Source organism: Narcine bancroftii, chromosome 12 (assembly GCF_036971445.1).
Source record: "Narcine bancroftii isolate sNarBan1 chromosome 12, sNarBan1.hap1, whole genome shotgun sequence".
NCBI classification, from domain to species: domain Eukaryota; kingdom Metazoa; phylum Chordata; class Chondrichthyes; order Torpediniformes; family Narcinidae; genus Narcine; species Narcine bancroftii.
Window position 1 is genome coordinate 35,857,961 of NC_091480.1, and position 26,817 is coordinate 35,884,777.

The window sequence follows — 26,817 nt, forward strand, 5'->3', positions numbered from 1 at the left end:
TACATCCGGTACCGCACGGATGGCTGTCTCTTCAATCTGAGGCGCCTGCAAGCTCACACCAAGACACAAGAGAAACTTGTCCGTGAATTACTCTTTGCAGACGATGCCGCTTTAGTTGCCCATTCAGAGCCAGCGCTTCAGCGCTTGACGTCCTGCTTTGCGGAAACTGCCAAAATGTTTGGCCTGGAAGTCAGCCTGAAGAAAACTGAGGTCCTCCATCAGCCAGCTCCCCACCATGACTACCAGCCCCCCCACATCTCCATCGGGCACACAAAACTCAAAACGGTCAACCAGTTTACCTATCTCGGCTGCACCATTTCATCAGATGCAAGGATCGACAATGAGATAGACAACAGACTCGCCAAGGCAAATAGCGCCTTTGGAAGACTACACAAAAGAGTCTGGAAAAACAACCAACTGAAAAACCTCACAAAGATAAGCATATACAGAGCCGTTGTCATACCCACACTCCTGTTTGGCTCCGAATCATGGGTCCTCTACCGGCATCACCTACGGCTCCTAGAACGCTTCCACCAGCATTGTCTCTGCTCCATCCTCAACATCCATTGGAGCGCTTTCATCCCTAATGTCGAAGTACTCGAGATGGCAGAGGTCGACAGCATCGAGTCCACGCTGCTGAAGATCCAGCTGCGCTGGGTGGGTCACATCTCCAGAATGGAGGACCATCGCCTTCCCAAGATCGTGTTATATGGCGAGCTCTCCACTGGCCACCATGACAGAGGTGCACCAAAGAAAAGGTACAAGGACTGCCTAAAGAAATCTCTTGGTGCCTGCCACATTGACCACCGCCAGTGGGCTGATATCGCCTCAAACCGTGCATCTTGGCGCCTCACAGTTTGGCGGGCAGCAACCTCCTTTGAAGAAGACCGCAGAGCCCACCTCACTGACAAAAGGCAAAGGAGGAAAAACCCAACACCCAACCCCAACCAACCAATTTTCCCCTGCAGCCGCTGCAACCGTGTCTGCCTGTCCCGCATCGGACTTGTCAGCCACAAACGAGCCTGCAGCTGACATGGACTTTTACCCCCTCCATAAATCTTCATCCGCGAAGCCAAGCCAAAGAAAGAAAAAAGAAAGAAAAAAATTCAGCCAAGTTTGCAATCACCCTCCTGTATGCTACTCTCTGTCCTGTTATCTGCAGCCGGGATATTGTCAGCGAATTTGTAGATGATGTTATTGTCGTACCGAGCCACACGGTCATAGATATAAAACGAGTAGAGAAGGGGGCTACGTATTCAGCCCTGTGGCGCTCCAGTGTTGATGGAGATTGTAAAGGATGTTACCTGGTGAGGTTAGTAGAGCTAGGGCTTTTCTCTTAGGAGCGATGAAGGATGGGAGGTGACTTAATAGAGGTCTACAAGAAGTGTAGATAAGGTAGACAGCCAGCCCTTTTTCCAGGGTGGGAATGGCATACATCTGCACAAAGTGAAGGAAGGGAAGTTTAGGGGAGACATTAAGGGTAGGCTTTTTAGCACAGAGTTATGGATGCCTGGAATACATCGCCAGGGCTGAATGTGGAGGCTGCATCAATAGGGGGATTTGAGAGGCTCTTAACCAGCACATGGATGAAGAAAGAAGAAGGGTTGATGAGTTTAGTTTTTTTTTGGTGAATAGGTCAGCACAACATTGTGGGCCGAAGGGCCTATACTATTCTGCAATGTTCTATAATCCACTCTGACTGGCCTCTGGAGTGAGAAAACCCAGGATCTAATAACACAGTGGGGTGTTGATGCCCACGCCTCAGAGTTTTGGGTAGATGATGGTGTTGAATGCTGAACTGTAGTTGATAAAGAGCATCCTGACTTAGGCATCTTCGCAGATTTCCTTTTGTAAATACTTTGTTTCTGATTCCCCAGGATCTTCAGTTTGCACATGTGTAAAACACCTTCGGAGAATGGCTGCGAAACACTGAGCCGGGCCACAGTCGCAATAAGATGGGCCCAGGAAACATGCTAGGGGAGGGATAGAAAGAAAGGTGCAAGGAGGCTGGGCAGCTGGCAATGAAAGTCTGCGGCAGTTTATTATTGAGAAGAGAAATATTTCTTGTCAGCTTCCGCCCCCTGGTGGCAAAGGCTGGAAAGTACAAGTGACTGCAAGAGTTTGACTTGACAAATACATCAATTTTATAATCCTTGACCTCAACATTCTGTTTGGCTTCTGCCAAAATTATTGGGAGACAAGATCCTTGTCCGATGGATTGATGGCTCCTTGTTCGTCCTTTGTGAAACAGAAAAGTCTGTAGTCTCTAAATTATTGTAAAAACATGAAGACATTGGAGGAACTCAGCCGGTCTCTCAGCGTCCACAGAAGGTAAAGATATATAACCAGCATTTCAGGCCTGAGGCCTCCTTCAAGGAGCATAAGCCATGCCGGCATCTGAATTAAAAGGCTTGAGGGAGAAGAGGAGAAGGGGCAAAGGGGCAGGGGGAGGAGGAAAGACCAAGCGACAAAAGATGATACTTGGATATGGAAAGGAAAGGTGAGAATTGATCAGGGAGGGGGTGGCCCTGTGAATGCAAAGTTTGAGGAAAGAAGGAACGGGAAACAGAGAGAGACAGAGCTAAAGGAAAGGAGAAATAGGGATAGAGGAGGGGAGAAATGGAGGGAGAGGCTGATGGAAACCAGGGAAGTTGATGATAATGCCATCTGGTTGGAGGGTCCAAAGATGGAATACGAGGTGGGGTTTTTTTCCACCAAGTTGAAGGTGGTCTCAGTCTGGCAGTGCATGATATCATGGATCGACAGGTCAGCAAGGGAATTAAGTGGGTTGCCGGTTATAGCAGTAGGCAGAGCTAGGAAGCTGAACAAAGCAATGTCCCAGCTTATGCTCAGTCTCTCACATGGAAGTGCCCACTGCCATTATGAGTCTAATATTAGTGGACAAAAGGTGTACAATGTGGATTATCAGGATTGATTAATTACATCTTGAAGCTTGTACAGATTGCTTGTCTTTGTCTGGTTAGAAGTGAGATAGGAGAGAATCCAGTGGCATGGCTAGCAGAACAAAAAGTTAACATGGTTATAAGCAGGCAGCTAGGGTATATATAAAATTCAAAGTTCAAATTGATTGTCAAGGTCATTACCTGACATTACATACAACCCTGAGATTCTTTTTCCTGTGGGCCAGGCAAAATTTTGACTTATAAATAACAGTAAAATAGACTCAATAAAAAAATAAATCAATCTTCTTCTTCTTTGGCTTGGCTTCGCGGACGAAGATTTATGGAGGGGGTAAAAGTCAAAAAGAAATGTAAACCAATTGACTGCAAATACAGAAAAATAATTCAAAGTAAAGTAAAAGTCGCTAAATGAATTGGTTGTTTAGAAGTCTTATAGTGGAGGGGTTAGCAATTGCCCTGAACCTGTCTCACCTATATCTCTTTCCTGACGGAAGTAGCGAGAACATTTTATTTTCATTTTTCCTAGTCTCATATAGAACTTTATTACATACATCATATAAATAGTGTTTTAAAATTACGGAGTGTCATATGATTGCCCAAATCCAGCCCCCCCCCTCCCCCCCACCCACCACAACTGCTAACATTAAAAAAAATTCCAAAAAGAAGGGGTGTTTCAGCTGCCTTCATTAATTAGTCCATATCTTGATCTTCCAGGAATTCAATGCTATTAACCTAACTATATTATTTAAACCTTTTCGGGGAACTTAATTATACCCTTAAGCCAGTTTGATTCCAATCAGGTTGCCATAGTTTAACAAACACATCACATCTCTTTCGAAATGATGTGTTCCTTTCCCAGGAGGGCTTATCTTTGCATTTCCATATTCCAGCAAATAATAAGTAGGAGATGGACAGACTTCATGTAACAGCGATACAGTGCCGTCCTCATGAACTGTATTTGATATTATGATAGTTTTGATAGTTTTTGGTAGTTTTGTGCCAATAACCATAAATACAGTTCTGGTTCCAACGGAAAATCCACTTCTATAATTTTTTGTCAAAATTTCTGCCAAGTCATACCAAAAGGATCTCGCATAGTCAGGTTGAAGGTATAAATGCTCCAATCTCTTTCTTTGGCTTGGCTTCGCTCACAAAGATTTATGGAGGGGTATGTCCACGTCTGCTGCAGGCTCGTTGGTGACTGACAAGTCCAATGCGGGACAGGCAGGCACGGTTGCAGTTGCGAGGGAAAATTGGTTGGTTGGGGTTGGGTGTTGGGTTTTTCCTCCTTTGTCTTTTGTCAGTGAGGTGGACTCTGCAGTCTTCTTCAAAGGAGGTTGCTGCCCGCCAAACTGTGAGGCGCCAAGATGCACGGTTTGAGGCGATATCAGCCCACTGGCGGTGGCCAATGTGGCAGGCACCAAGAGATTTCTTTAGGCAGTCCTTGTACCTTTTCTTTGGTGCACCTCTGTCACGGTGGCCAGTGGAGAGCTCGCCATATAACACGATCTTGGGAAGGCGATGGTCCTCCATTCTGGAGTCGTGACCCACCAGCGCAGTTGGGTCTTCAGCAGCGTGGACTCGATGCTTGCGGACTCTGCCAGCTCGAGTACTTCGATGTTGGTGATGAAGTCACTCCAATGAATGTTGAGGATGGAGCGGAGACATCACTGATGGAAGCGTTCTAGGAGCCGTGGGTGATGCCGGTAGAGGACCCATGATTCGGAGCCAAACAGGAGCATGGTATGACAACGGCTCTGTCCACGCTGATCTTTGTGTGTTTCTCCAATCTCTATACCTTACCTAAAACATAAGTGCAGAATTTCAGATTTTAAACTGGGTAATTTTTGTGGTGTAAGATATAAATGGTGCATAAAATTGTATTGGACCAATCTATATCTGACATTAATAAATGATGTCATATTTATCAGAGCACAGCTTTGACCATTATTGTTCTTGAATCCTTTTCCCCAACTCCGTCTCCCACCGTTCCCTTGATTTGTGCAAGCCCGGTTTCGTGCTCTTGAGAACAGAGCATGTTCTGGGTAGTGTGGATCCTTGATGATTGCTACTGCTCTCCGACAGCAGCGTTCCTTGAATATTTTCTTGATGGTGGGGAGAGTTTTGCCTGTGATGTACTTTTGCAGGGCTTTCTGCTCAGAGGTATTGGTGCCCCCATATCACGCCGTGATGCAGCCAATCAGCACGCTTTCCACCATACATCTATGGACGTTTACTAAGTTTTACCAAACGTCCACAAACTCCTGAGGAAGTAGAGGTACTGGTGTGCTTTCTTCACAAAGGTTGATAAACCGGATGGAACAGCTGGCATTAAAAAAAATACAAGATATACCTCAAGAAAGGAATCAGGAGGTTGCTTTGCTAGACAATGTGAAGGAAAATACTAAGGGATACTACAGGTATATTAAGAGCAAAAGGATAGTAAGGGACAAAATTGGTCAGAGTGGGCAGCTTTGTATGGAGCTAAAAGAGATGGAAGAGGTCTTAAATGGGTTTTTTAGTATTAATTCAGGAAAAAAGGCACAGAGTCGTGGGAAACAAAGAAAAGAGGCAGCGAAGTATTGGAACCTACAAAGATTAAAGAGGAGGAAGTGCTTGTTATCTTAAAGCCAATAAGGGTGGATAAATCCCCAGGGCCTGACAAGTTATTCCCTTGGAGCTTGCCAGAGGCTAGTGTAGAAATGGCAGGGGCTCTGGCAGAAATATTTAAAACAAGTGTGGTGTCAGAGGATTGGATGGTAGCTTGCATTGTTCCATGATTTAAAAAGGCTCCAAAAGTAACCCTAGACATTATAGGCTGGTGATCCTGTCGTCAGAAACAGATAGATTATTGGAAATGTGTTCTAAGAGATCAAATATAATTAATTGGACTATCCATGGATTTGGGATCATCAACGTATCTGTGCATGGTAAGTCATGTTTAACTAATATTATAAAGTTTTTTGAGGAGGTTACCAGGAAAGTTGATGAAGGAAAGGCTGTGGATGTTGTCTACGTGGAAGGTTAGTCAGGAAGGTTCAGATGCTAGGTATTCATGGTGAAGTAGTGAACTGTATTCGACAATGACTGGACGGGGGAAGCCTGAGAGTAGTGATGGATGATGATGGCTTCTCAGACTGGAGGCCTGTGACTAGTGGCGTGCCTCAGTGACCATTGTTGTTTGTCATCTATATCAATGACCTGGATGATAATGTGATAAATTGGATCAGCAAGTTTGCAGATGACACTAAGATTGGAGGTGTTGTGGGCAGCGAAGAAGGTTTTCCAAAGTTTGCACAGGGATCTGGACCAACTGAAAAAATGGGCTGAAAAGTGGCAGATGGAATTTAAAGCAGGTAAGTGTGAGGTGTTACATTTTGGAAGGACAAACCATCAAAGGGTGTACACGGTGAATGGTCAGGCCCTGATGAGTGCAGAAGAACAGAGGGATCTAGGAATACCGATTTATAATTCCCTGAAAGTGGCATCACAAGTGGACAGGGATGTAAAAAAAGCTTTTGGCATATTGGCATTCATAAATCAATGTATTGAATCCTGGAGTTGGGATATGTTACCATTCTATAGGACATGGGTGAGGTCAAATTTGGAGTATTGTGTGCTGTTTTGGTCACCTAACTACAGGAAAGATTTTTCCCGGACTTCAGGAACTGAGTTACAGGGAAAGGTTAAACAGGTTAGGACTTTGTTCCCTGGAGCATAGAAGAATGAGGGGAGATTTGATAGAGGCATTTAAAATTATGAGGGGGTTAGACAAAGTAAAGGTAGATAGGCTTTTTCCACTGATGATAGGTGAGGTACAAACCAGAGGACATTGGGAGTGTGGAACGAGCTCAATTTTAACATTTAAGAGAAATTTGGACTGATACATGGATGGGAGAGATATGGAAGGCTGTGGACTGGGTGCAGGTCAGTGGAACTAGGTAAAAAAACTGCTCGGCACAGACTAAAAAGGCCGAAGAGGCCCATTTCTGTGTTGTAATGTTCAATATGGTTCCATGGTGAGGTTAATTTGAAAGGTTATGTTGATTTAAACTAGTCCCAAAACTTAGGGATTAGTGGGAGGTTGTGAATATCAATCTTTAAATATTAGGTCCATGGCTCAAATCTCAGGTCAAATCTGTGAAGGATGGCAGGAGCTTACAACAGTGAAAACAAGCGAGTTCGGGACTTTGGAGCATTGTTTTTGTACATGGAAGCTCTAAAGCTATGACAAAAAATGTGCCAGTGGATCCATTGGGACCCTTATCCTTTGCAATAGAATACAACAGCTGAGTAGAAACTGACAGACATTCCCCAGCAACTACACCGAGAAATCAGTTAGAGACCTGGAGTGCTGCCCAATCATTTCAGTGGAGATTTTAGGGAAGAGAACACTGCAGAGATTTCTGTTTTCTGTAATGTTCAATTGTTTCAATAATGTTATTCTTTACAAAGATTAGTTATTAGTTTTAGTTATATATTTCACATTCAACAGTTTAGAATGCCTCAGGATGTCAGGAACAATCCCCAAGCTTGACAGCCTTGATAGACAGCACACCTTGGGGTGAGGGTCCAGCTTTGCTGCATGGCTTTCCCAGCATTGTGTAAGGCTTCCCCATCAAGGCTGGATTCCTCTGGGCCAGAATGCCTTGCTTCAAGGCAGCATGGTTGGAGTAATGGTTAGTGCAATGCCTTTTCAGTGCCAGTGATCAGGACCAGACTGGGGTTTAAGTCCTGCACTGTCTGTAAGGAGTTAATACTATTATGATATCCCATTTTAGTAAAATGGGATTATCACTGTAAAGATTAGTATAGACAGGAGGGACTGAATGGCCACAGTCAACATTTAACATTCCACACAAGAACCATCACAAGTCACAGCCCAGCGACAATTCAATACATTGAAAGAACGGAGGGAAGATTTGTCACAGTCCAAATTCGATACATTTGCAAAGACATTGTGATTTTCCAAGGGAGAACCATTCTGACTCCTGATAAGAAAACAGCTTTTTTGAAGCAGCTCTTGTGGCCAAAATTTTTGTGGAATTCAGAGCAAAGCCTGCTCTGTGATTGACTGGGCTTTTTCAGTGGATTGACCTGTGCCAGGAGTGTCTTTTGGGAAGCAAAGTGCTTCATTTTGAGTGTGACTAACAGTGGAAGTCACTTGGAGAGGCCGGAGCCAGGGTTTTGACTGCTTGAATCTCGCCTACAAAAGGAACAGGACTGTTATGACAACAGCTCATGTGGATGGACTTTTCTTCAGAGGCCACACAAGGTCAATTCGTGAGTCTGTAGCAGCCACAACTCTGGTCTTCCCATCAGTTCAACATTAATGTGGGGCCTCAAATTTCAAAGACCTACGCTTCAACAATGAATTTAAAATAGTGAACTTTGAAGTATCTTTCTGGATCTAGACATCTGTGCTTAGCTGGGGATCGATTTAGCGTTAACGATAGTTTAAAAGTTAAGACAATAGTTTAAGAGTTAGAAATAAAATGAGTGTTTTAAAATTAAACACTGTCTTGTTTTATCGTCTATTGCTGCTCGTTACGTGCAGTTTGTAACAGCATGTTCTCCCTGTGTCTGCGGGGGTTTTCTCTGGGGGTTCCAGTTTCCTCCCATCATTCAAAATGTACCAGGGGTGTAGGTTAATGGGGTGTAAATTGGGCGGCACAGACTTGTGGGCCAAAGTGACTTGTTACGGAGCTGTACGTCTAAATTAAATTGTTTTAAAATTCATAAATGCAAACCAATAAGCATGGGAGCAAAGGGGAATTGAAAAGTCCAGTCTGGTTAAAGGGTCTCAGTATTATCTGGGTCTTTGTGTGCCAAATAACCAACTGGAAAAGTGCATCTCTGAAACCAGGAGAGAGATGTATCCACCAGGGGGAGCCGACTGAGATTTCAACTTGCCTATCAAGCTTGAAATTCCCCAAGTGCATAAAAATCAGTGCCTGATATCAAAAACCCTTCACAGATCAACATGCAGCAATTTCATTCCGTAAATTATACCTTTGTAAGTTAAAATACACTGGATATTTACTGATATTTCAAACATTGTTGAATGGTGGATTTATATATTTTTTATTTACCACACGGTAGAAATCGATTCCGCCCATTTAAACCCATGCTGCCCAATTACATCTAATTAACTCTCAACACCTGTACATTTTGGATGCTGGGAGGAAACCGAAGCACCTGCAGACACAGAGAGAACATACAAACTCCTCACATTCGAACCTGGTCCACCGGCACTGTTAGAGCATTGCACTAATTGCTACACTAACTGTGCCGTCCCTATAATAAAGCTCTTAACTGTATCTAATGGAATTGAAAAGACATTTACATTTTGAATGAGGTGCATTGAAAACCGATATGTAGGGCGGGTTAGCCAAACTCCTTTACAGCGCCAGCGATCGGGACCAGGGTTTGAATCCCGCCCTGTCTGTAAGAAGTTTGTTGATTCTCCCCATGTCTGCGTGGGTTTTCTCCGGGGACTCCGGTTTCCTTCCACCATTCAAAACGTGCTGGGGTGAAGGTTAATTAGGTGTAAATTTGGCGGCACGGACTTATGGACCGAAATGCCCTGTTACAGTGCTGTATATCTAAATTTAAATTTTAATTTAAAAAAATAATTAATCTAACTGGACAGAATGTGCATTGGTGTGCGTTGACGATAATGCAAAGTGAATCCTACTTTGTGATGCTGGATTTCAACTAATTGCATTATCTTTCTTCCCTGCAGCACTGAAAAAACTTTGTAAAGTACACTGAAATTTGATAACATTTGACATGTTCTAGTTTATGCCAGAGGTAAATGTGAGATCTAATTTGGTAAAAACAATTCAGTCTAATTCTATCAATTTTAAACCAAATCATTGATCTAAATCAATAGTTGTTTATAAAAGGGATATCATAGGGTCACAAGAGTGATATGAATTAATGAATGTTATTAAAAGACCAAGTAGCCTGATAACAGAAAGAGAAAATACATAGGATTATTAAAGAAATGATAACAGTCCATTTAAAAAGTAACAAGTGGAATCAACATAGATTAATAGCCAAGAAATTATGTTTAACAAAACTGAGTTTTTAAGTTAATAACCAAAAAACCAGATAAGCATTAGTGGGATGTACTTGATCTTTCAGAATGCATTTGATAAGATTCTACAGAAGAGATTATCAAAAGTAGAAAGGATGGTGTTGGGAATAATTTTCTATCTGGGTTTGGTATTGATTAAAGAATCAAAACACAGTACTGTGACAGATTTGTGCTAATATTAATCTTTAGGTTTTAGATGTGTGTCTGTATATATATGTGTGTCTGTATATATGTGTGTGTGTGTGTGTGTGTGTGTGTGTATTAGTCAGGGACTTTTTGGGTTTGGACACGGAAAGACAGACAAACACAATTACCCCTTCAGAGAACCATTTGAGATGGCAGCTTGGCAGATATCAGAGACCATTTGTCTGCAGATTCATTGTTCAGTAAAAGCTGTAAAACATGCCATAGAATCACAGTAGTGGTTCATTGAAAACCAAAGTCACTTGTGTATACAAAAAAGGCCTGCTGGTCAAAGAATACATCACCTTTTTGATTACTCATGATTTTTGAATTGAAACTTCAAACAAAGCAACCACTTGATTCTGGGTCTAGGTGGACAGAGATGAGATCATATGCTTTTAGCATATAGATGAGAAGTAACGGCATGATCTGTTGAAAATGTTGAGCAGTTTCTATTTTTAATGCCTTGTTTGCTGCCAGCAGTTAGCACAACGCTATCATAGATTCAGCGACCCAGGTTCATATCCGATGCTATCTGTAAGGAGTTTGTACATTCTCCCTGCATCTGCATGGGTTTCCACCAGGTGCTCCAGTTTCCTCACACCCTTCAAATCTTACGGGGGGGTTGTAGATTAATTGGGTGACAGGGGCTTATGGGCTGGAAGAGCCTGTTACCCTGCTGTGTATCTAAATTTACATTTAAAAAAATGTTATAAATCCCATCTCCACAGTATTCAGCATTGGATAGTCGTAGCCCAATTGATAGTGGCTCCTTAATGTATTTTGATTTTCATATTGGGAATGTAAATGTCACTGGTAATGCTGCCATTAATTGTCCATGCATAGTTTCTCTTGAACTGATGAGACAGTGAAGTATCAACCACACGATGTGGGCCAGAGGCCAGCTGTAGGCCAGTAGATATTAAGTAGTGATTAATGACCAGTTATCTATGATGTTCCACAGGGATCACCTACTTTAATGGCCTGGGCCAAGAGTTTAGCAAAATCAATCTGCAGGTTAATAAAGTAGAAAGTTGATAAGCTGGTGAAGTCCAAATAGCTGCTAAGGTTTAATTTGGACGTTGCATGTGGGCAGGACCAGCATTAGGCCTAGTTATACTTAAGCTGAAAAATGCATTGAATAAGATACTTGGCACAAAATCATGGTCCACGTTGCTTCTCAGCACGTGAGAGTATTTTTTTCCAGACTGTAATTTTCCTTACTTGTCTTGGATTTTTGATCAACAGCATACATCACCGTTAATGTGCAGGAGCACTCTCGACCTGATGCAGAGCATGTGACGACAGCGTGGGATACGGTGGATGGATCATTTGATCTTTCCCTAATTAATGGCTTTATGTGGTTGTGTTTTACTTTGGGATGACAAGTATGTAGTAGAAACATTACAACAGGTTGGGATAAAGGCTGTTGGGGCTGCAATCCCTTACTCCACTATAATTTCCCAGTTTACCAAAAAAAAACACATTCCTTTTAAATGTTTAAGAAGAAGGGCAATATTTAAAATATTTGCAAGTCTCCAGGGTCATCAGTGCAGCTGCCTGTTCGCTTTGCAGCCCCTCGAGGGTGAATGGATTTTGACAGAGGGTTAGAGCAAGACTATAAATCATAATTTTCTTTCCTTCCATGATAAATCTCCAAGTATGAGAAATTCATGCTATTTTGGAAATATAATTGAGTGTTTATTTGTTTGGACTGATTTTATAAATTGTTCTCTTTATACATTAATTTTATATCCCTGCAGACTTTTTTTTAAATACATTTTCTTGCTTCTACCATCTTTCATTGATGACCTTGCTATTTGTGGGATTGACATTTATGACAAAAACTTGTGACATTTGTGTTATTATTCATTTATTGAAATAGGATAATTCCACAGGGATCGAGAGGAAATGGAAATTGTACAAGGATGGTGAAAATAGCAAACACGGTTAAATCTGGAAACTAGAATATAAATTCATTCTATTTTAATTCTCCTATCTTCAATGTTATTTTACCAAAGGCAGCATTTCCATCCTGTCTTTGTTTTAGGAAGTTCTTTTTTGTATTCTGTCATTGGTCAGAAGCAGTTTAATTTAAAACTTGCATTTATGTCATGACTTTTTCACCCCTCAGCCATTACAACCATTGAAGTTGTTTGTTGCAATGCAAAAAATAAATGCAGTATCTAACTTACACAAAAGCTCACACAAAGAGCAAATTATGAAGACGAGATCATTTATTAATTTGATGTTGATTGAGGAATAAATATTCATCAAGACACCATGGATATCCTTCTTTCAAAAAATGCCATGATTGAGTGGTGGAAACAGGCCAGTGCAGAGTTAGAAGTTAAATCTAGAGGAAACAAAGATATGCACTAAGTCAAGGGGAAGCCAATGACTCATTTTGGTTTTTTTTGGTTTCACAACCTGTATGAGCCATTTTGCCCATGGAGTTCTCAAGCAGTGAGACAGATTGGCTAAATGACTTGCTTTGTTCTCCATGTTAACTAGGTCAAGGATTGTGAAACATACATCTTGTTGAAAAGACAACATCTCATGACCTTACCTATATCGTGCCTTCCCTACATCTGCTTTTCAGGAAAAAAAATACATTTTATTACCTGAGGCACAAAGTACTCATTACATTTTAACCATCTGACAAGTTTAGAAAAAAGGTTGTTCAGGTTTAACACAAACTCCTCTGGACTTCCTACATTCAAACAACCTTCTCTTGTCCCATTTTCCAGTTATTATGTATCTGACCTGACCTTGTTGGTTTTCGTGCAGTTGGATAACCATGTTGAGGAACTTGGGGGGGGGGGGCCATCCGAAGCACTCTAGTATTTGCCAAAGCCCTTTCCTGCTCACGGTGTCAAAGGCTTTGGTGAGGTCAACAAAGATGATGTAGAGTCCTTTGTTTTGTTCTCTGCACTTTTCTTAGAGCTGTCTGAGGGCAAAGACCATGTAAGTAGTTCCTCTGTGCGAAAGCCACACTGTGATTCTGGGAGGGTCACGTCTCCAGAATGGAGGACCATCGCCTTCCCAAGATCGTGTTATATGATGAGCTCTCCACTGGCCACCGTGACAGAGTTGCACCAAAGAAGAGGTACAAGGACTGCTTAAAGAAATCTCTTGGTGCCTGCCACATTGACCACCGCCAGTGGGCTGATATCGCCTCAAACCGTGCATCTTGGCGCCTCACAGTTCGGCGGGCAGCAACCTCCTTTGAAGAAGACCGCAGAGCCCACCTCACTGACAAAAGGCAAAGGAGGAAAAACCCAACACCCAACCCCAACCAACCAATTTTCCCCTGCAACCGCTGCAACCGTGCCTGCCTGTCCCTCATTGGACTTGTCAGTCACCAATGACCCTGCAGCTGACATGGACATACCCCTCCAAATTTGTGACTACCGGTCATTACAGCCCTTCTGCTTCACTTTTCACTGGAATCTTTCTTACTCTTAAAGTATTAGGTTTCTGAATAAGAAGATTGTGCATATATATGGCTTCCATTCCAGAAACTTGACCCAGATAATCTTGGCTGACACTCCTGGTACAATAGGAAGACAGTGTGGCACTGACAGATAACACTGCCTTTCAGATGCAATGTTTCTCCATGACCACACTTCAGAAGTATTTTGTCCAGAATAAAACATATGGAGCAAGCTGAGATTGTCAAAAAGTGCTGCATAAATACAGGATTTCCATTTTTGCACACACTTACGCCAACATGCACTAATTCAGTCACAAATGTTATTGAAGTTGTACATTTCGACCATCTTCTCGAGCTGGGCTTTCAGTCTTCTGTGGCTCCACATGAAAAGAGTGGAAATTTATAAAAAATGTGATATCAAGGCTGAGAAAAGCTAGAGAAGAATTATGAAATGGGAGCACAGCAATGATTTTGTAATCAACAAAAAATAGCTGGCTCATCATTTAGTCTCACAAGCCACATAAACCAGTGGACAAAAATCTTATGGGTATTAACGTGGACGACAATGTCAGAAAAGCAAACAACAGCTCTTAGACCCAAGGTTGATTCCTCCCACCCACAGACTCTAGGGAGATTACAATTTAATTATTGCCGCGAGGTACATTATACATGTTTGAAAAGAGTGGAAAATGCAATGTGGGGTGACAGTCCCTTTGTCTTAGGATTGGTCCCACACCTTACCCAGGAATAGCAAATAATCCATGATTTTTCTAAAAATAATTGGGCAATCAGTAAAGTTGTGATACCTGGACACTACATAGGCTAGAATTGGATCCCAACATGAGTTTCAAAGCCATTTCACCTGAAATTCCTCTCCTGTCTTACCTGCCTGGAAATCCTTGCTCCTGCCATCAGTACTCCTTCTAAGGTTAATATTGGAACAGGCTGAGGAAAGTTCATCCCCGACCATCCATCTACAGAGGATGCATTGAGAGCATCCTGTGCAAATGCATCACCACCTGGTTTGGAAGTTGTACCACTTTGGACCGCAAGACCCTGCAGAGGATAGTGAAGTCAGCGGAAAAGATCATTGGGAGCTCTCTTCGTACCATGAAGGACACGCAGGCAAAAGGCAATGAACATTCTGAAGGACTGCATACACCCCTCATCTAAACTGATCTCCCTTCTGCCATCTAGTCAGAGGTACTGTAACACTTGGGTTCTTACATGCAGATTGGGGAACATTTTTTTTCCCTCAAGCCATCAGGCTCCTGAATTCCCAGAACATATGTGGATAGTGTACCATGAACTTTTACGGTATACATTTTAATATTTCAATGATTGTAACTTCTATTCTAACTTATATTTATGTATATATTTAGTCCTGGAGAAATGCTATCTCATCTTTATCATGTGAGTATGGAATGAACGATAAATAAAGGTGACTTGACTTGACTTGAGAATAGTGTGGGAGCATAAGGTATTTGTAACAAAGACTTTTTCATTCCCTAGAGATGACTAGAATAGAATCAATATATTTACTGTCTAGCCTAAATTCCATATTTCATCTTGATTTACATCTCTGAGACGCAATCATCAATATACTAAACAACACCTCACAACTTGCTTTCCACAGAATTATTTGCTTTGATGCAGTAAAATGATGATGGAATAGTTTGGAGAGGGTGATGGGTGACTTGGCTTTGAGCAATATTACTTCATATATTTCACAGGTTAACTGGATGATGGCAAAAAAAATATTGCAAGATTGAACATTCTTTTGAAATAATCAATTCAAACTTCAATCAAAATACTAGATCAGTGGTTCTCAACCTTTTTCAACCACGCACATCCCACCTTAAGCAATTCCTTACTAATTACAGAGCACTGATGGCATAGGGAATACTTAAGGTGGTATGTGAGTGGAAAGATAAAGGGTGAGAACTATTGTACTAGATGGTTAATTACCTAATTTGCAGAAGTTGTTTTGCAATCACATTGTTCCCCAATCAGAATGTTTCAGAGAAAAAAAAAATCTCTATTTTCTTGGTGATCATGAATTGTAAGATCTTCAGGAGGTCCACCATTCCAGTCAAGATATCCAACTGGGGTTCTTGGAGGGAAATCATTCTTCTTTTTAATTTAGTAATATAAATAAAGGAATGGAAATAAAATGTCACGGTATGAAGTCCAATATCTGGAAAGAAAAGAAGATTGGCTTAAGATCTTTATTGGCATTCCCCAGCATCCCACGGATTCAGACAGAGCAGGTTGTGTTTGACAAATTTTCCCGAGTTCTTTGAGGATACTCGATATCAAGTGCAGTGGACAGAGGGGAATGGGTTGGTGTCATGTACTTGGATTTCTAGAAGTCATTTGATAAGGTGCTGCATAAAGACTGATAAGGTATTGCATATAAGAAAAAGGATGCTTGGAGTTGGGAATAATGTATTGGCACGGATAGAGGATTGTTTGATCAATAGAAGTCAGAGAGTTAAGATAAATGGTATATCTCAGGTTGGCAACCAATTCTGTGGGGTGGGTGCTGGACCTGCAACTATTCACTATGTACATTAATAATTTGGAAGAGGGGACTGAGTGTAGCATATTTACATTTGGTAATGACACTAAATTGAGTGGAAAATCAAATTGTGCAGATGACGCAGAGAGTTTGCTGAGAGACATAGATATAACGGAGTGCACAGAAATCTACAGCATAGTCCAGGCCCTTCAGCTCACAGTATTGAAACCTATTCTAACAACTGCCTAGAATTGCCCTCCATCACCGTTGTTGGTAATGTATTCATGCACCCATCATACTCTGTGTGAAGAACTTAGCTCTGACATTCTAAAAAGCCACTGGCCACCCGCATGGTCAATGCTTCTTATCTTCTTGTACACCTCTATCAGATCACCCCTCATCCTCTGTTGCTCAAAGGAGAAAAGACCTTTCCTCATAAGGCATACTCTCCAATCCAGGAAGCATCCTTGTAAATCTCTTCTGCACCATGTCTATTGCATCCACATCCTTCCTGTGGTGAAGTGACCAGAACTGAACGCAATATTCCAACTGGGGTCTAAGGTCATGTCGCTGCAACATTACTTCACAGCTCTTGAACTCAATCCGACAGTTAATGCGGCCATCACTTCATACTTAATGACATTACCAACCTTTGCAGCCCCTTTGAGTGCCTTATGGACACAGATCCCAAGATCTCTTAGTTCTTCCGCACTGCTCATGTTAACTGAGTGGGCAAGGACCTGGCAGATTGAGTAGAATGTTGGTAAATGCAGTCATCCCATTTTGGAAGGAAAAATAGAAGCTCAGATGACAATAAAATCCTGGTAATCCAGAATTCATGCAACCACAACCTCAAGCAACTGGCAAAAAAAAATGTGGAAAATAAATGGGTAAAATAAGCAGGTATAAAATTGGTGCACCTCAACATTCATGGAACACACAGTCTCAAGCAACAGGAAAACTCATTTATCCGGCATCTATTAACTTTCATAGGTGCCAGATACCAGGGGTTTTGCTGTATCATGCAAACAGTGACTATAGTTGGGATTATAGTCATTGATGTTTAGAAGGATGAGGGGGGATATTATCAGTCATTCAGGTGCCTTGCCATTCGGCGTGGGCAATCATGTCTCTCCGTCTGTCACCATTTCTGACCCTTCAAACTGTAGTTGTTGTCTCCCCTGTTCTCCTTCGATGAAGGCTCAGGATATTATAGAAATGCATAAAAGTTTGAAGTGAATAGATAAGATGGAGGTAGGTAAGTTATTTCCACAGGTAGACAAGACTAGAAACAGGGAAACATAGCTTCAAGACTCGGGGAGATAAATTTAGGATGGAGATAAGGAGGAATGCTTTTCTTAAAGAGTAATGAATCTGCAGAATTCTCTGCCTCAGGAAGAGGCTGCCTCATTAAATATATTTAAGGCACAGTTAGATAGACTTTTGTATAGATGGGGAATTAAGGGTTATGGGGAAAAGGCAGGTAGATGGAGCTGAGTCCATGGCCAGATCAACTATAATCTTATTAAATGGAAGAGCAGGGTCAATGGGCCAGATCGCCTTAGCTTCTTTCACACTGGAATTTCACCACATGCAATGCTGTTAACTGATGTAACATTCTGTAAGGTCAGCAGTCTGCCTTTTACCATTGAGCTAAACCAGAAATAGCTGCCTACCCACTTAATAATGTTGGAGAAGATTTTCCAATCAGGGCACTATGCCAAAAGAAGCCTTCATATCATTTGTGAAAAATGAGTTCTAATAGGGGAATGTTGATAGAACAAGCATGCCTCTGTCTGTATTCATTGTGACAAACATCAAAGCTGTCTCTGACAAGTTAACCAATCTATTTTCGACTGTCTTCTAGTAATTCATCTAAATAGAGTTTGTCTCGCCATTTCTTGCATGTCGACTAATTATTTTGATGTTCCTAATAGTGATGAAGTTATTGCATTAATATTAACAGAATTTGAAACAGGACAGATTTACATACTCCTCTAGCTTTTCGTAGAATAACGGCAACAAATTACATATCCAGCCATGTCTAGATGGCCAAAAAAACGGAAATGGTCATTCACATTGATACTCCGTCTCTGCAAAGAATCTTTCAGTAAATTCACAGTGCACAGTCAGAAGAGCGCTCTGCATTAATTTCATGGTTTTACAGTGATGACGCTTCATTCTATTTCTCAATCCTTAGGCCTACAACCTCAATAGAAATTAGTGGAGTCTAATCTAGTGCATGGTCAGAGAGATGAGCAGTGTTTCTCAACCAGGGTTCCCCGGAACCCTTGGGTTCCGCAAGAGGTCGCTAGGGGATCCGCGCGAAACAGTGATAAATAGGCGAATGCATTTTTGAGTAATTTTTGTTTAATTTTACATTTGTAATTTTACTATACACGGACGGCATATTGTTGGAAAATCCTTGGTTATTATAATAAAGGCTTCAACCTCTTATTATTTAAAATGAAAACCTCGGTGTGCGGTCTCATAAATGAGCAGTATGATTTTTTTGGCATTGCCAATAAATTTGACAAAAAAAAGGATCACTTCTTCCTTAAACAAATTATCTAAAAAAAATATAATGTTTACCATATATGAAAGAGATAGATATTAATAATGGTATACAATAATTATTATGCAGGGGTTCCCTGAGACATGAAAACTATTTCAAGTGTTCCACAAGGGTAAAAATGGTTGAGAAACATTGCTCCAGAGTAATGCAAGGAACTTCAACAAGACCATAACTTGTCCATTGTATTTCTCATCGAGCAGAGGGGAGTGATTGATGTATTCCTGCATCCTAATCTAGCTGGAAGTCCAAGAAGCTGCATGCACTGAAATTCCCCACATAGCCCCAGAAATTACCCAGTGAGATCCAGCTCTTTATACTCTCCAAGTTCTTTGAAGACCTCCAGAGAGGCCTGGCCTCCTTTGTACTTTAGCATGGCCCTGTTCCCAGTCATGCAGATGTCCCATGGCTTCTGATGCATATTCTAATTCTTTATTTACAGATTTAATTTAAGATTGTGGTATCAGTAGATCATACTTGGAAATGTATTTTCAAGAGGACTGTGGACATAGCCTGGCCTATGCATTCAGAAGCCGACTTTCACTCTAGTGTGCTTTAAAGCAAGCTGACAGACCAGGCCCACAACTGTGCTGCCTCCTTTATTTATTCTTTAAAAGGATCTTTTTGGAACCCCTCAACAATCATCAAACCTTGACCTGATTGCATGGCTGACCTCTCCTCCCCCACCCCACCCCCAACAAAACGACATCATTATTTCAAGCTCCACAATCAATTGAAACCTGACCCATCAGAGCTCCCCCCCACCCCGGCAGTTGATCATGACACCACCATCCCTCACAATTCTGACCCCCATCCAACTTTTGCACGAAACCAGTGGTTTTCAAACTGCCCCCTTCAACTTATATTCTACCTTTTTGCCTTAGGTGCTCTGTGATTAGTAAGGGATTGCTTAAGGTGGTACGTGGGTGGAAAGAAAAGGTTTGAAAAACCACTGTTTTAATCATACCTCATTGACTCATTATGTGCACGGTTTCATAACTCCAAAGGAAATGGGTCAATGACAATTTTTCTCAAGCAAAATATTTCAGTAACAATTGGGTCTAGAGCAGCGGTTCTCAATCTTCCCTTCCCTCTCACACACCACCTTAAGCAATCCCTTACTAATCACAGAGCACTTATGGCATAGGGATTATTTAAGGTGGAACGTGAGTTTAGGGGGGCAGTTTGAAAACCACTGGTCTAAACCCTATCTCAGAATTTTTTTCTCTTGTCGCACTGACCTGTCAAGTTGGAAGAACAGTCATAGCTCGTACCACTCCCTACCTCTCCCTAGTGCCTGGAAAATTCCTTATTTTTAGATATTTATCCAGCTCCCATTAGAACAATACAATCATATCTACATTCCAATCCCGAATCACTAACTTTGTAAAAGCATTTATCCTTATGTCTCTGTATTTTTTTTTGCCAACCAACTTTATTATTTGTTCCATAGTTCTCCACTGTTGAGTTTTTCCCTATGTATTTTTTTTTCAAGTCAAGTCAACTTTATTTATTGTTCATACCATTCTCGCATGGTAGGACGAGATAGCATTTCTCCAGGACCACGGAGCATATTTACATAGATGTAAGTTAGGAAAGCAGTTAACACATTAAAATATTAAGGTATTAAGATGTATACACTGAACGTCCACGGTACACTAACCACATCTGTACTGGGAGTTCAGGAGCCTGATGGCTTGGGGGAAAAAGTTGTTTCCCACTCTGGACATAAGGGCCTGAGTGCAGATGGCAGAAGGGGGAATGGTTTACCTGCGGGATGTGTGGAGTCCTTCATGAGTTTAAATTCTTCTTCCGAATTCCCTTCCAACTTCCTTACAATAAAGGAGAATAACTTCAGTTTCTTCAGTCTGCCAACATAGGGGACCTGCAAGGGCTGTGGGCTGCCAATATAGGGGACCTGCAAGGGCTGTGGGCAGTTGTATACTGGCTCATGGGAACTGGGTGTCAGAGTGGGGATTCAAGAGGGCAAGAGGGACTCTGGAAGGGCTTTGGGATTGAGGGCTCCCTGGTCATGCTGGAGGTTTTGATCGGAATGCCAATGAATCGAACAGGAGTCTGAGGAGCTGAAGAGGCAAATCCATGAACACTCAGTGCCTGTGAAGGGATTCTCCTTTGCTTCTCCTTCTCCTATAGTTGGGAGCCCTGACCAATTATTATGGCCACTCTTTGTTTGCCTTATGGTGGAAAAAAGTGAAAGTATATCCTGTTGAGTGTGGTACATTTTTAATGTGTTATTACATGACAATGAAGAAATGTCATTCCTGATTTCAGGATTCACTTCTCCGCCGTCTCTAAAACATCATCTTTCCAATTATAGAAGCTCTGAAATGGACTCAACTAGTGTTTTTCGAAAGCTAATTTTATCGCTCTCATCTTCAGTATCCGAATGTTCAGCAGTCCCTGCCCACTTACTATGAGCCATACGGTTAGCACAGTGGTAGTGCCACACTATTACAGCACCAGTGACCAGAGATCAAATCCGGCATGACCTGCACACCCCGTTTAATCTATTTGGGTACCAGCCCCTTTTAGTCCATGGTCTCTCGCCTTGATTTCAAGCCTATAATTTGGTGTCCTATCAACAGAAGATTCAATTTAAAATACAAGATTCAGGGTAGGATATCACTTAATCATTCCTTGATCTGCACAAACTGAAAAGTGAGCAACATCTCAGGAACTGAAAAAGAACTTTGATTGATCTTGCTTCTCTGCAAAATCTCTTATTGGATGTGATCTATCAAGAAGACAATCCCCACCTGAAACAGTTGCACAAAATAAACGAAGGCTGTCATTTTTTTTATTTTTATGCCTTTAACATTCCTTTATTTACAAAATCATTTTTCCAGGTTAACTTGATGGATGGTTGATTTTCTTGATTTCTCACTTGCTGTACTACCAAGCACTCCAGCTGATATATTACTTAATCTGCAGCTTTCTATATATTCATGTAAGTTAAACTTACATCCGAAAATAATTATTTCCAAGTATTATCTACTGATACATCGATCAATGTGTTTGTAGAAACCACCACCATAAATTAAAAATGTCCTTCACTATTTGCAAACCTGGATGCAATATATACCAACCTAAAAATGTTCTCTCTCCACTGATTTTTATCCTGCACTGTGCTTATCTGCTTCAATCCTCCTTCTCTCTGTATTAATGTAAATTGAACACACATCTGTTGGCTTTTGGTAGAGTTACGGTAAGGTTAAGCTGTCATTTGAGCCCACCTCACTGACAAAAGGCAAAGGAGGAAAAACCCAACACCCAACCCCAACCAACCAATTTTCCCCTGCAGCCGCTGCAACCGCGTCTGCCTGTCCCGCATCGGACTTGTCAGCCACAAACGAGCCTGCAGCTGACGTGGACTTTTACCCCCTCCATAAATCTTCGTCCGTGAAGCCAAGCCAAAGAAAGAAAAAAAGAAAAGCTGTCATTTGGAATAAGTGAATTGTGAGCACGCCGCATAGTAATTCCAATGAAGTTACGAGTGGCACTGCATCTATCAACTCGATTAAAATCAAATTTAAATTCATTTACAACACAGTAGAAGCCAATTCCGGCTATTGAACCCTGTGCAGCCCAATTAAACCCAATTAACCTACCAAGGGGAGGGTCACAGAAAACCGGAGTGCATGGGAAAAAAAACCCGCACAGGTGACGGGGAGAATGCACGAACTCCTTTCCGACAGTGCTGGATTTGAAGCCAAGCTACAGGTGCTGTAATAGGGTTGTGTTACGCCAGGTGAACCGTGTCACCCAGCCTTATATTTGCTTTCAATAGCCTGATCTCAGATGAGATGACAGATAAAACATTGTACTGCCGCCAAACAGGGATGGGCAGGAAGAGAGAATGAAAATAGCGATCAGTCCAACTCTGCAAGAAAATCAACCCATGTTCTGCTGACCGACAGCTGATCCAGAGACATTTGTAAATACATGGACTTCAGAATGAATGTCCTAATTATTTCATAATTTAATGGAACTGCAGTGAGAAAGATGCAAAGAAGCGTTTTCAAGTTTATGCAAGTTGAAACCTGATTAAAATGGCACATTTAGCTTAGCGGTTGGAGCAGTTTTATTACACAGCAACCAGGGTTCAAATCTGGCACCTTCTATAAGGAGTTTGTATGTTCTCCCCGTGTCTGCGTGGGTTTCCTCCAGTTTCCTCCCATCCTTCAATCTGATCGCGGATTGTAGATAAATTGGGGTTTTTGGGTGGCATGGGCTTGTGGGCCAGGAAGGCCTTTTATGTCTAAATTAAAAAAGCCGCACCCGGGTACTTTGTGCATGAATTGTACACTAATGGAAATTCAATCTGGGTCATCTGGTGGCTGCCATTGCCCAGTGACAGGAGCTGTAACCACACACAACTGACATCATTTGAAAGATCTTCAGTTATGCAAATATGAAGGGTGTGGATCTCAAAAGAAAGAGTTAATCTTAACCAGAGATGAGGCTAATACAGCATTAGTTAAAGGACACTGCATACCTGGGCTATAGGTAGGCATCTGAGGTTGTCCCCAAGTTCCTTTAGCCCAGACCTGCATTCCAAAATCGATCGATCTCCAGTCACTGTTCACATCCTTATTATTCCAGTCACTATATCCCCGCTGATCTTTCTCCCAGTATCCATGATACTTTATCAGATTTCTGATCTTTCATAATTCCCTCCCCAAACTTTTCATCAACCATCTCACCAGCTTCAAACCTATTAACTCACTAGACACCAGTCAGTTCCTGAGTAGTGATTACCCTTTTCAATCTTCCCCAATTCTGTAAGATTTTCCACTCCCTGCCCTCATCCCCCCCAATCTCCTCCCAAAGGTCCTTCTTCAACCATCTCCTCAAACTTTCCTGCAATTTATTTGATAACACACACACACACACACACACATACACACACACACACACACACACACACACACACACACACACACACACACACACACACACACACACACACACACACACACACACACACACACACACGTGCGTGCACCCACATTTCACATGTCCTCCACTCTCTCCAATCCTTGTATTGGTGGGATATAATAGAGACAAAAGGTTTTGGTGTGAAAGTGCACATAGAGAACACAGCTGTGGTAGAATATCAGAAACAACACTGATATCAGCTACCATGCTGCCCCCCACCTTCAGAACTTAGACCCCAAATTATTTTATTTCTGATGTTTAGGGTGAGTAGTCCACATGTGAAAATAATTATAGTGCAATTTGTATGGAGTGCATCATTACTCCAGTGTATCAAACTAACTCTCCTCTAAATATTGCAATCAAAGTTCAAAGTCCAGTCATGACCATTTGTGAAAATGATATTGCCGGACACACTTAGTTTAGACTCAACAACAATATTCTGTCCTATCAGCCTGAACTGGATTCAAATTCATATTCCAAAGATGAATTGATAGGAACATAGGAACATAGGAAGTAGGAACAGGAGTAGGCCAAAAATGGCCCATCAAGCCTGCTCCGCCATTCAATACGATCATGGCTGATCTAATTTATGACCTAACTCCACCTACCTGCCTTCTCCCCATATCCCCTAATTCCTCTATCATGTAAAAATTTATCTAACCGAATTTTAAATATGTTTAATGAGGCAGCCTCAACCACTTCCCTGGTTAGAGAATTCCAAATATTCACTACTCTCTGGGAAAAACTATTTTTCCTCATCTCTGTCCTAAATCTACTCCCCCGAATCTTGAGACTGTGTCCTCTCGTTTTAGTTTCCCCGGCCAGCTCAAAAAACCTTCCTACATCTATCCTATCCATACCCTTCATAATCCTATATGTTTCTATAAGATCTCCTCTCATTCTTCTGAACTCGAGCGAATACAATCCTAGATGATTTAATCTTTCATTATAAGTCAACCCCTTCATCCCAGGGATCAACCTAGTAAACCTCCTCTGGACCGTCTCCAAAGCCAGTATATCCTTCCTCAAATATGGAGACCAGAACTGGACACAGTACTCCAAGTGCGGTCTCACCAATACCTTATACAGTTGCAACATTACCTCCCTACTCCTGAATTCAATTCCTCTAGCGATGAAGGCCAACATTCCATTTGCCTTCTTAATAACCTGCTGCACCTGCAACCTAACTTTTTGCGATTCATGCACATGCACTCCCAAGTCCCTCTGCACAACAGCATGCTGTAGTTTTTCACCCTTTAAATAATATTCAGCTCTTTTATTTTTCTTGCCAAAGTGGATAACCTCACACTTACTAACATTGTACTCCATCTGCCAGACCTTTGCCCACTCATCCAGCTTAACTATATCCCTCTGCAGACTCTCCACATCCTCATTACAATTTGCTCTTCCACTCAATTTGGTGTCATCCGCAAACTTGGCTACACCACATTTTGTCCCCTCCTCCAAGTCATCAATGTAAATGATGAACAGTTGTGGGCCTAACACTGACCCCTGCGGCACCCCACTTACCACTCTCTGCCAACCCGAAAAACTCCCATTTATCCCGACTCTCTGCCTCCCGTCAGACAACCAATTTTCAATCCAGGCCAATATACTTCCCCGGACTTCACTTTCTTGTAACTTACTGATAAGTCTCTTGTGCGGCACCTTATCAAACGCTTTCTGGAAATCCAAATATACATCATCAACCTGTTCCCCTCTATCCATCGCATCCATTATATCCTCAAAGAATCCTAACAAGTTTGTCAAACAAGATCTTCCCTTTCTAAAACCATGCTGCGTCTGCCTGATTGAACCCTTACGTTCCAAAAGTTTCACTATTTCATCTTTAATGACGGCTTCAAGCATTTTTCCAACCACAGATGTCAAGCTAATTGGCTGATAATTTCCAGTCTTCTGCCTACATCCCTTCTTAAAAAGTGGTGTGACATTTGCTGTCTTCCAGTCTGCCGGGACCTGCCCAGAATCCAAAGAATTTTGGTATATGACCACCAATGCATCAACTATAACTTCTGCCATTTCCTTCAGAACCCTTGGATGCATATCATCACGACGAGGTAATTTGTCTGGCTTTAGTCCCATTAGTTTCTCCATCACTACTTCCTTTGTAACAACTATTTTATCAAGGCCCTCCCCAACATTCGCATCCTTAACTCCGCACTTGGGCATGCTGGACATGTCTTCCACCGTGAAGACTGGCACAAAATATTTGTTTAATGCCTTGGCCATTTCCTCATGTTTTGCTACCAGTTTTCCTTTCTTATCCTCCAAGGGTCCTATGTTAACTCTGGCCACCCTCTTCCGTTTTATATATTTATAACATTGTTTGCTTTCTGTCTTTATATTTTGTGCCAATTTACTTTCATAATCCTTTTTCCCATTTCTTGTTACCCGCTTTGTAACCCCTTGTTGTCTCTTAAAGTTTTCCCAATCTTCCAGTTTCCTACTGCTCTTTGCAGCTTTGTACACCTGCGCCTTCAATTTTATACTCTTCTTTATTTCCTTTGTTAACCACGGTTGATTTTTCCCTCCCTTGCTTCCGTTTTTCCTGACCGGAATATATTTTTGTGAGCATTACAAAATATTTCTTTGAAAATCTTCCACTGTTCCTCAACTGTTTCATCAATTAGCCTATGCTCCCAGTCCACTCTGCCCAATTCCTCCCTCATCCTATGGTAGTCACCCCTGTTTAAGCATAATATATTAGTTTTAGATCGAACTATTTCCCCTTCCATCTGAATGAGAAATTCAATCATACTATGATCGCTATTTCCCAGATGATCTCTGACTATTACATCATTTACTCTACCTATCTCATTGCACAACACTAGATCCAGGAGAGCATTTTCTCTTGTGGGTTCCTTAACATGCTGCTCAAGAAGGCTATCGCGGATGCATTCTATGAAATCCTCTTCCAGACACCCACGACCAACTTGATTTTCCCAATCTATGTGGAAGTTAAAGTCCCCCATGACTACTGCCATATCATTATTACATGCCTCACTTATCTCTCTATGTATTTCCTGTGCCTCTAAACTATTGTTATATGGTGGGCGATAGATAACACCCACCAATAATTTTTTCCCTTTGTTATTCTTTATC

At 41.7% G+C, this 26,817-nt stretch overlaps 1 protein-coding gene across 4 annotated transcripts in view; it reads left to right on the forward strand.

Moving 5' to 3' along the window:
* grifin (galectin-related inter-fiber protein) overlaps window positions 1–26,817 on the forward strand; it is a 108,568-nt gene that overhangs the window by 56,062 nt on the left and 25,689 nt on the right. Inside the window, exon 2 of one of the 4 annotated variants that reach the window (XM_069906975.1) lies at window positions 25,661–25,772. The exons of the other annotated variants lie outside the window; for them this stretch is intronic. Within the exon in view, the coding sequence (XP_069763076.1) occupies window positions 25,661–25,772 (112 nt within the window). The remainder of the gene's footprint in view (window positions 1–25,660; window positions 25,773–26,817) is intronic. 4 annotated transcript variants of the gene reach the window in all.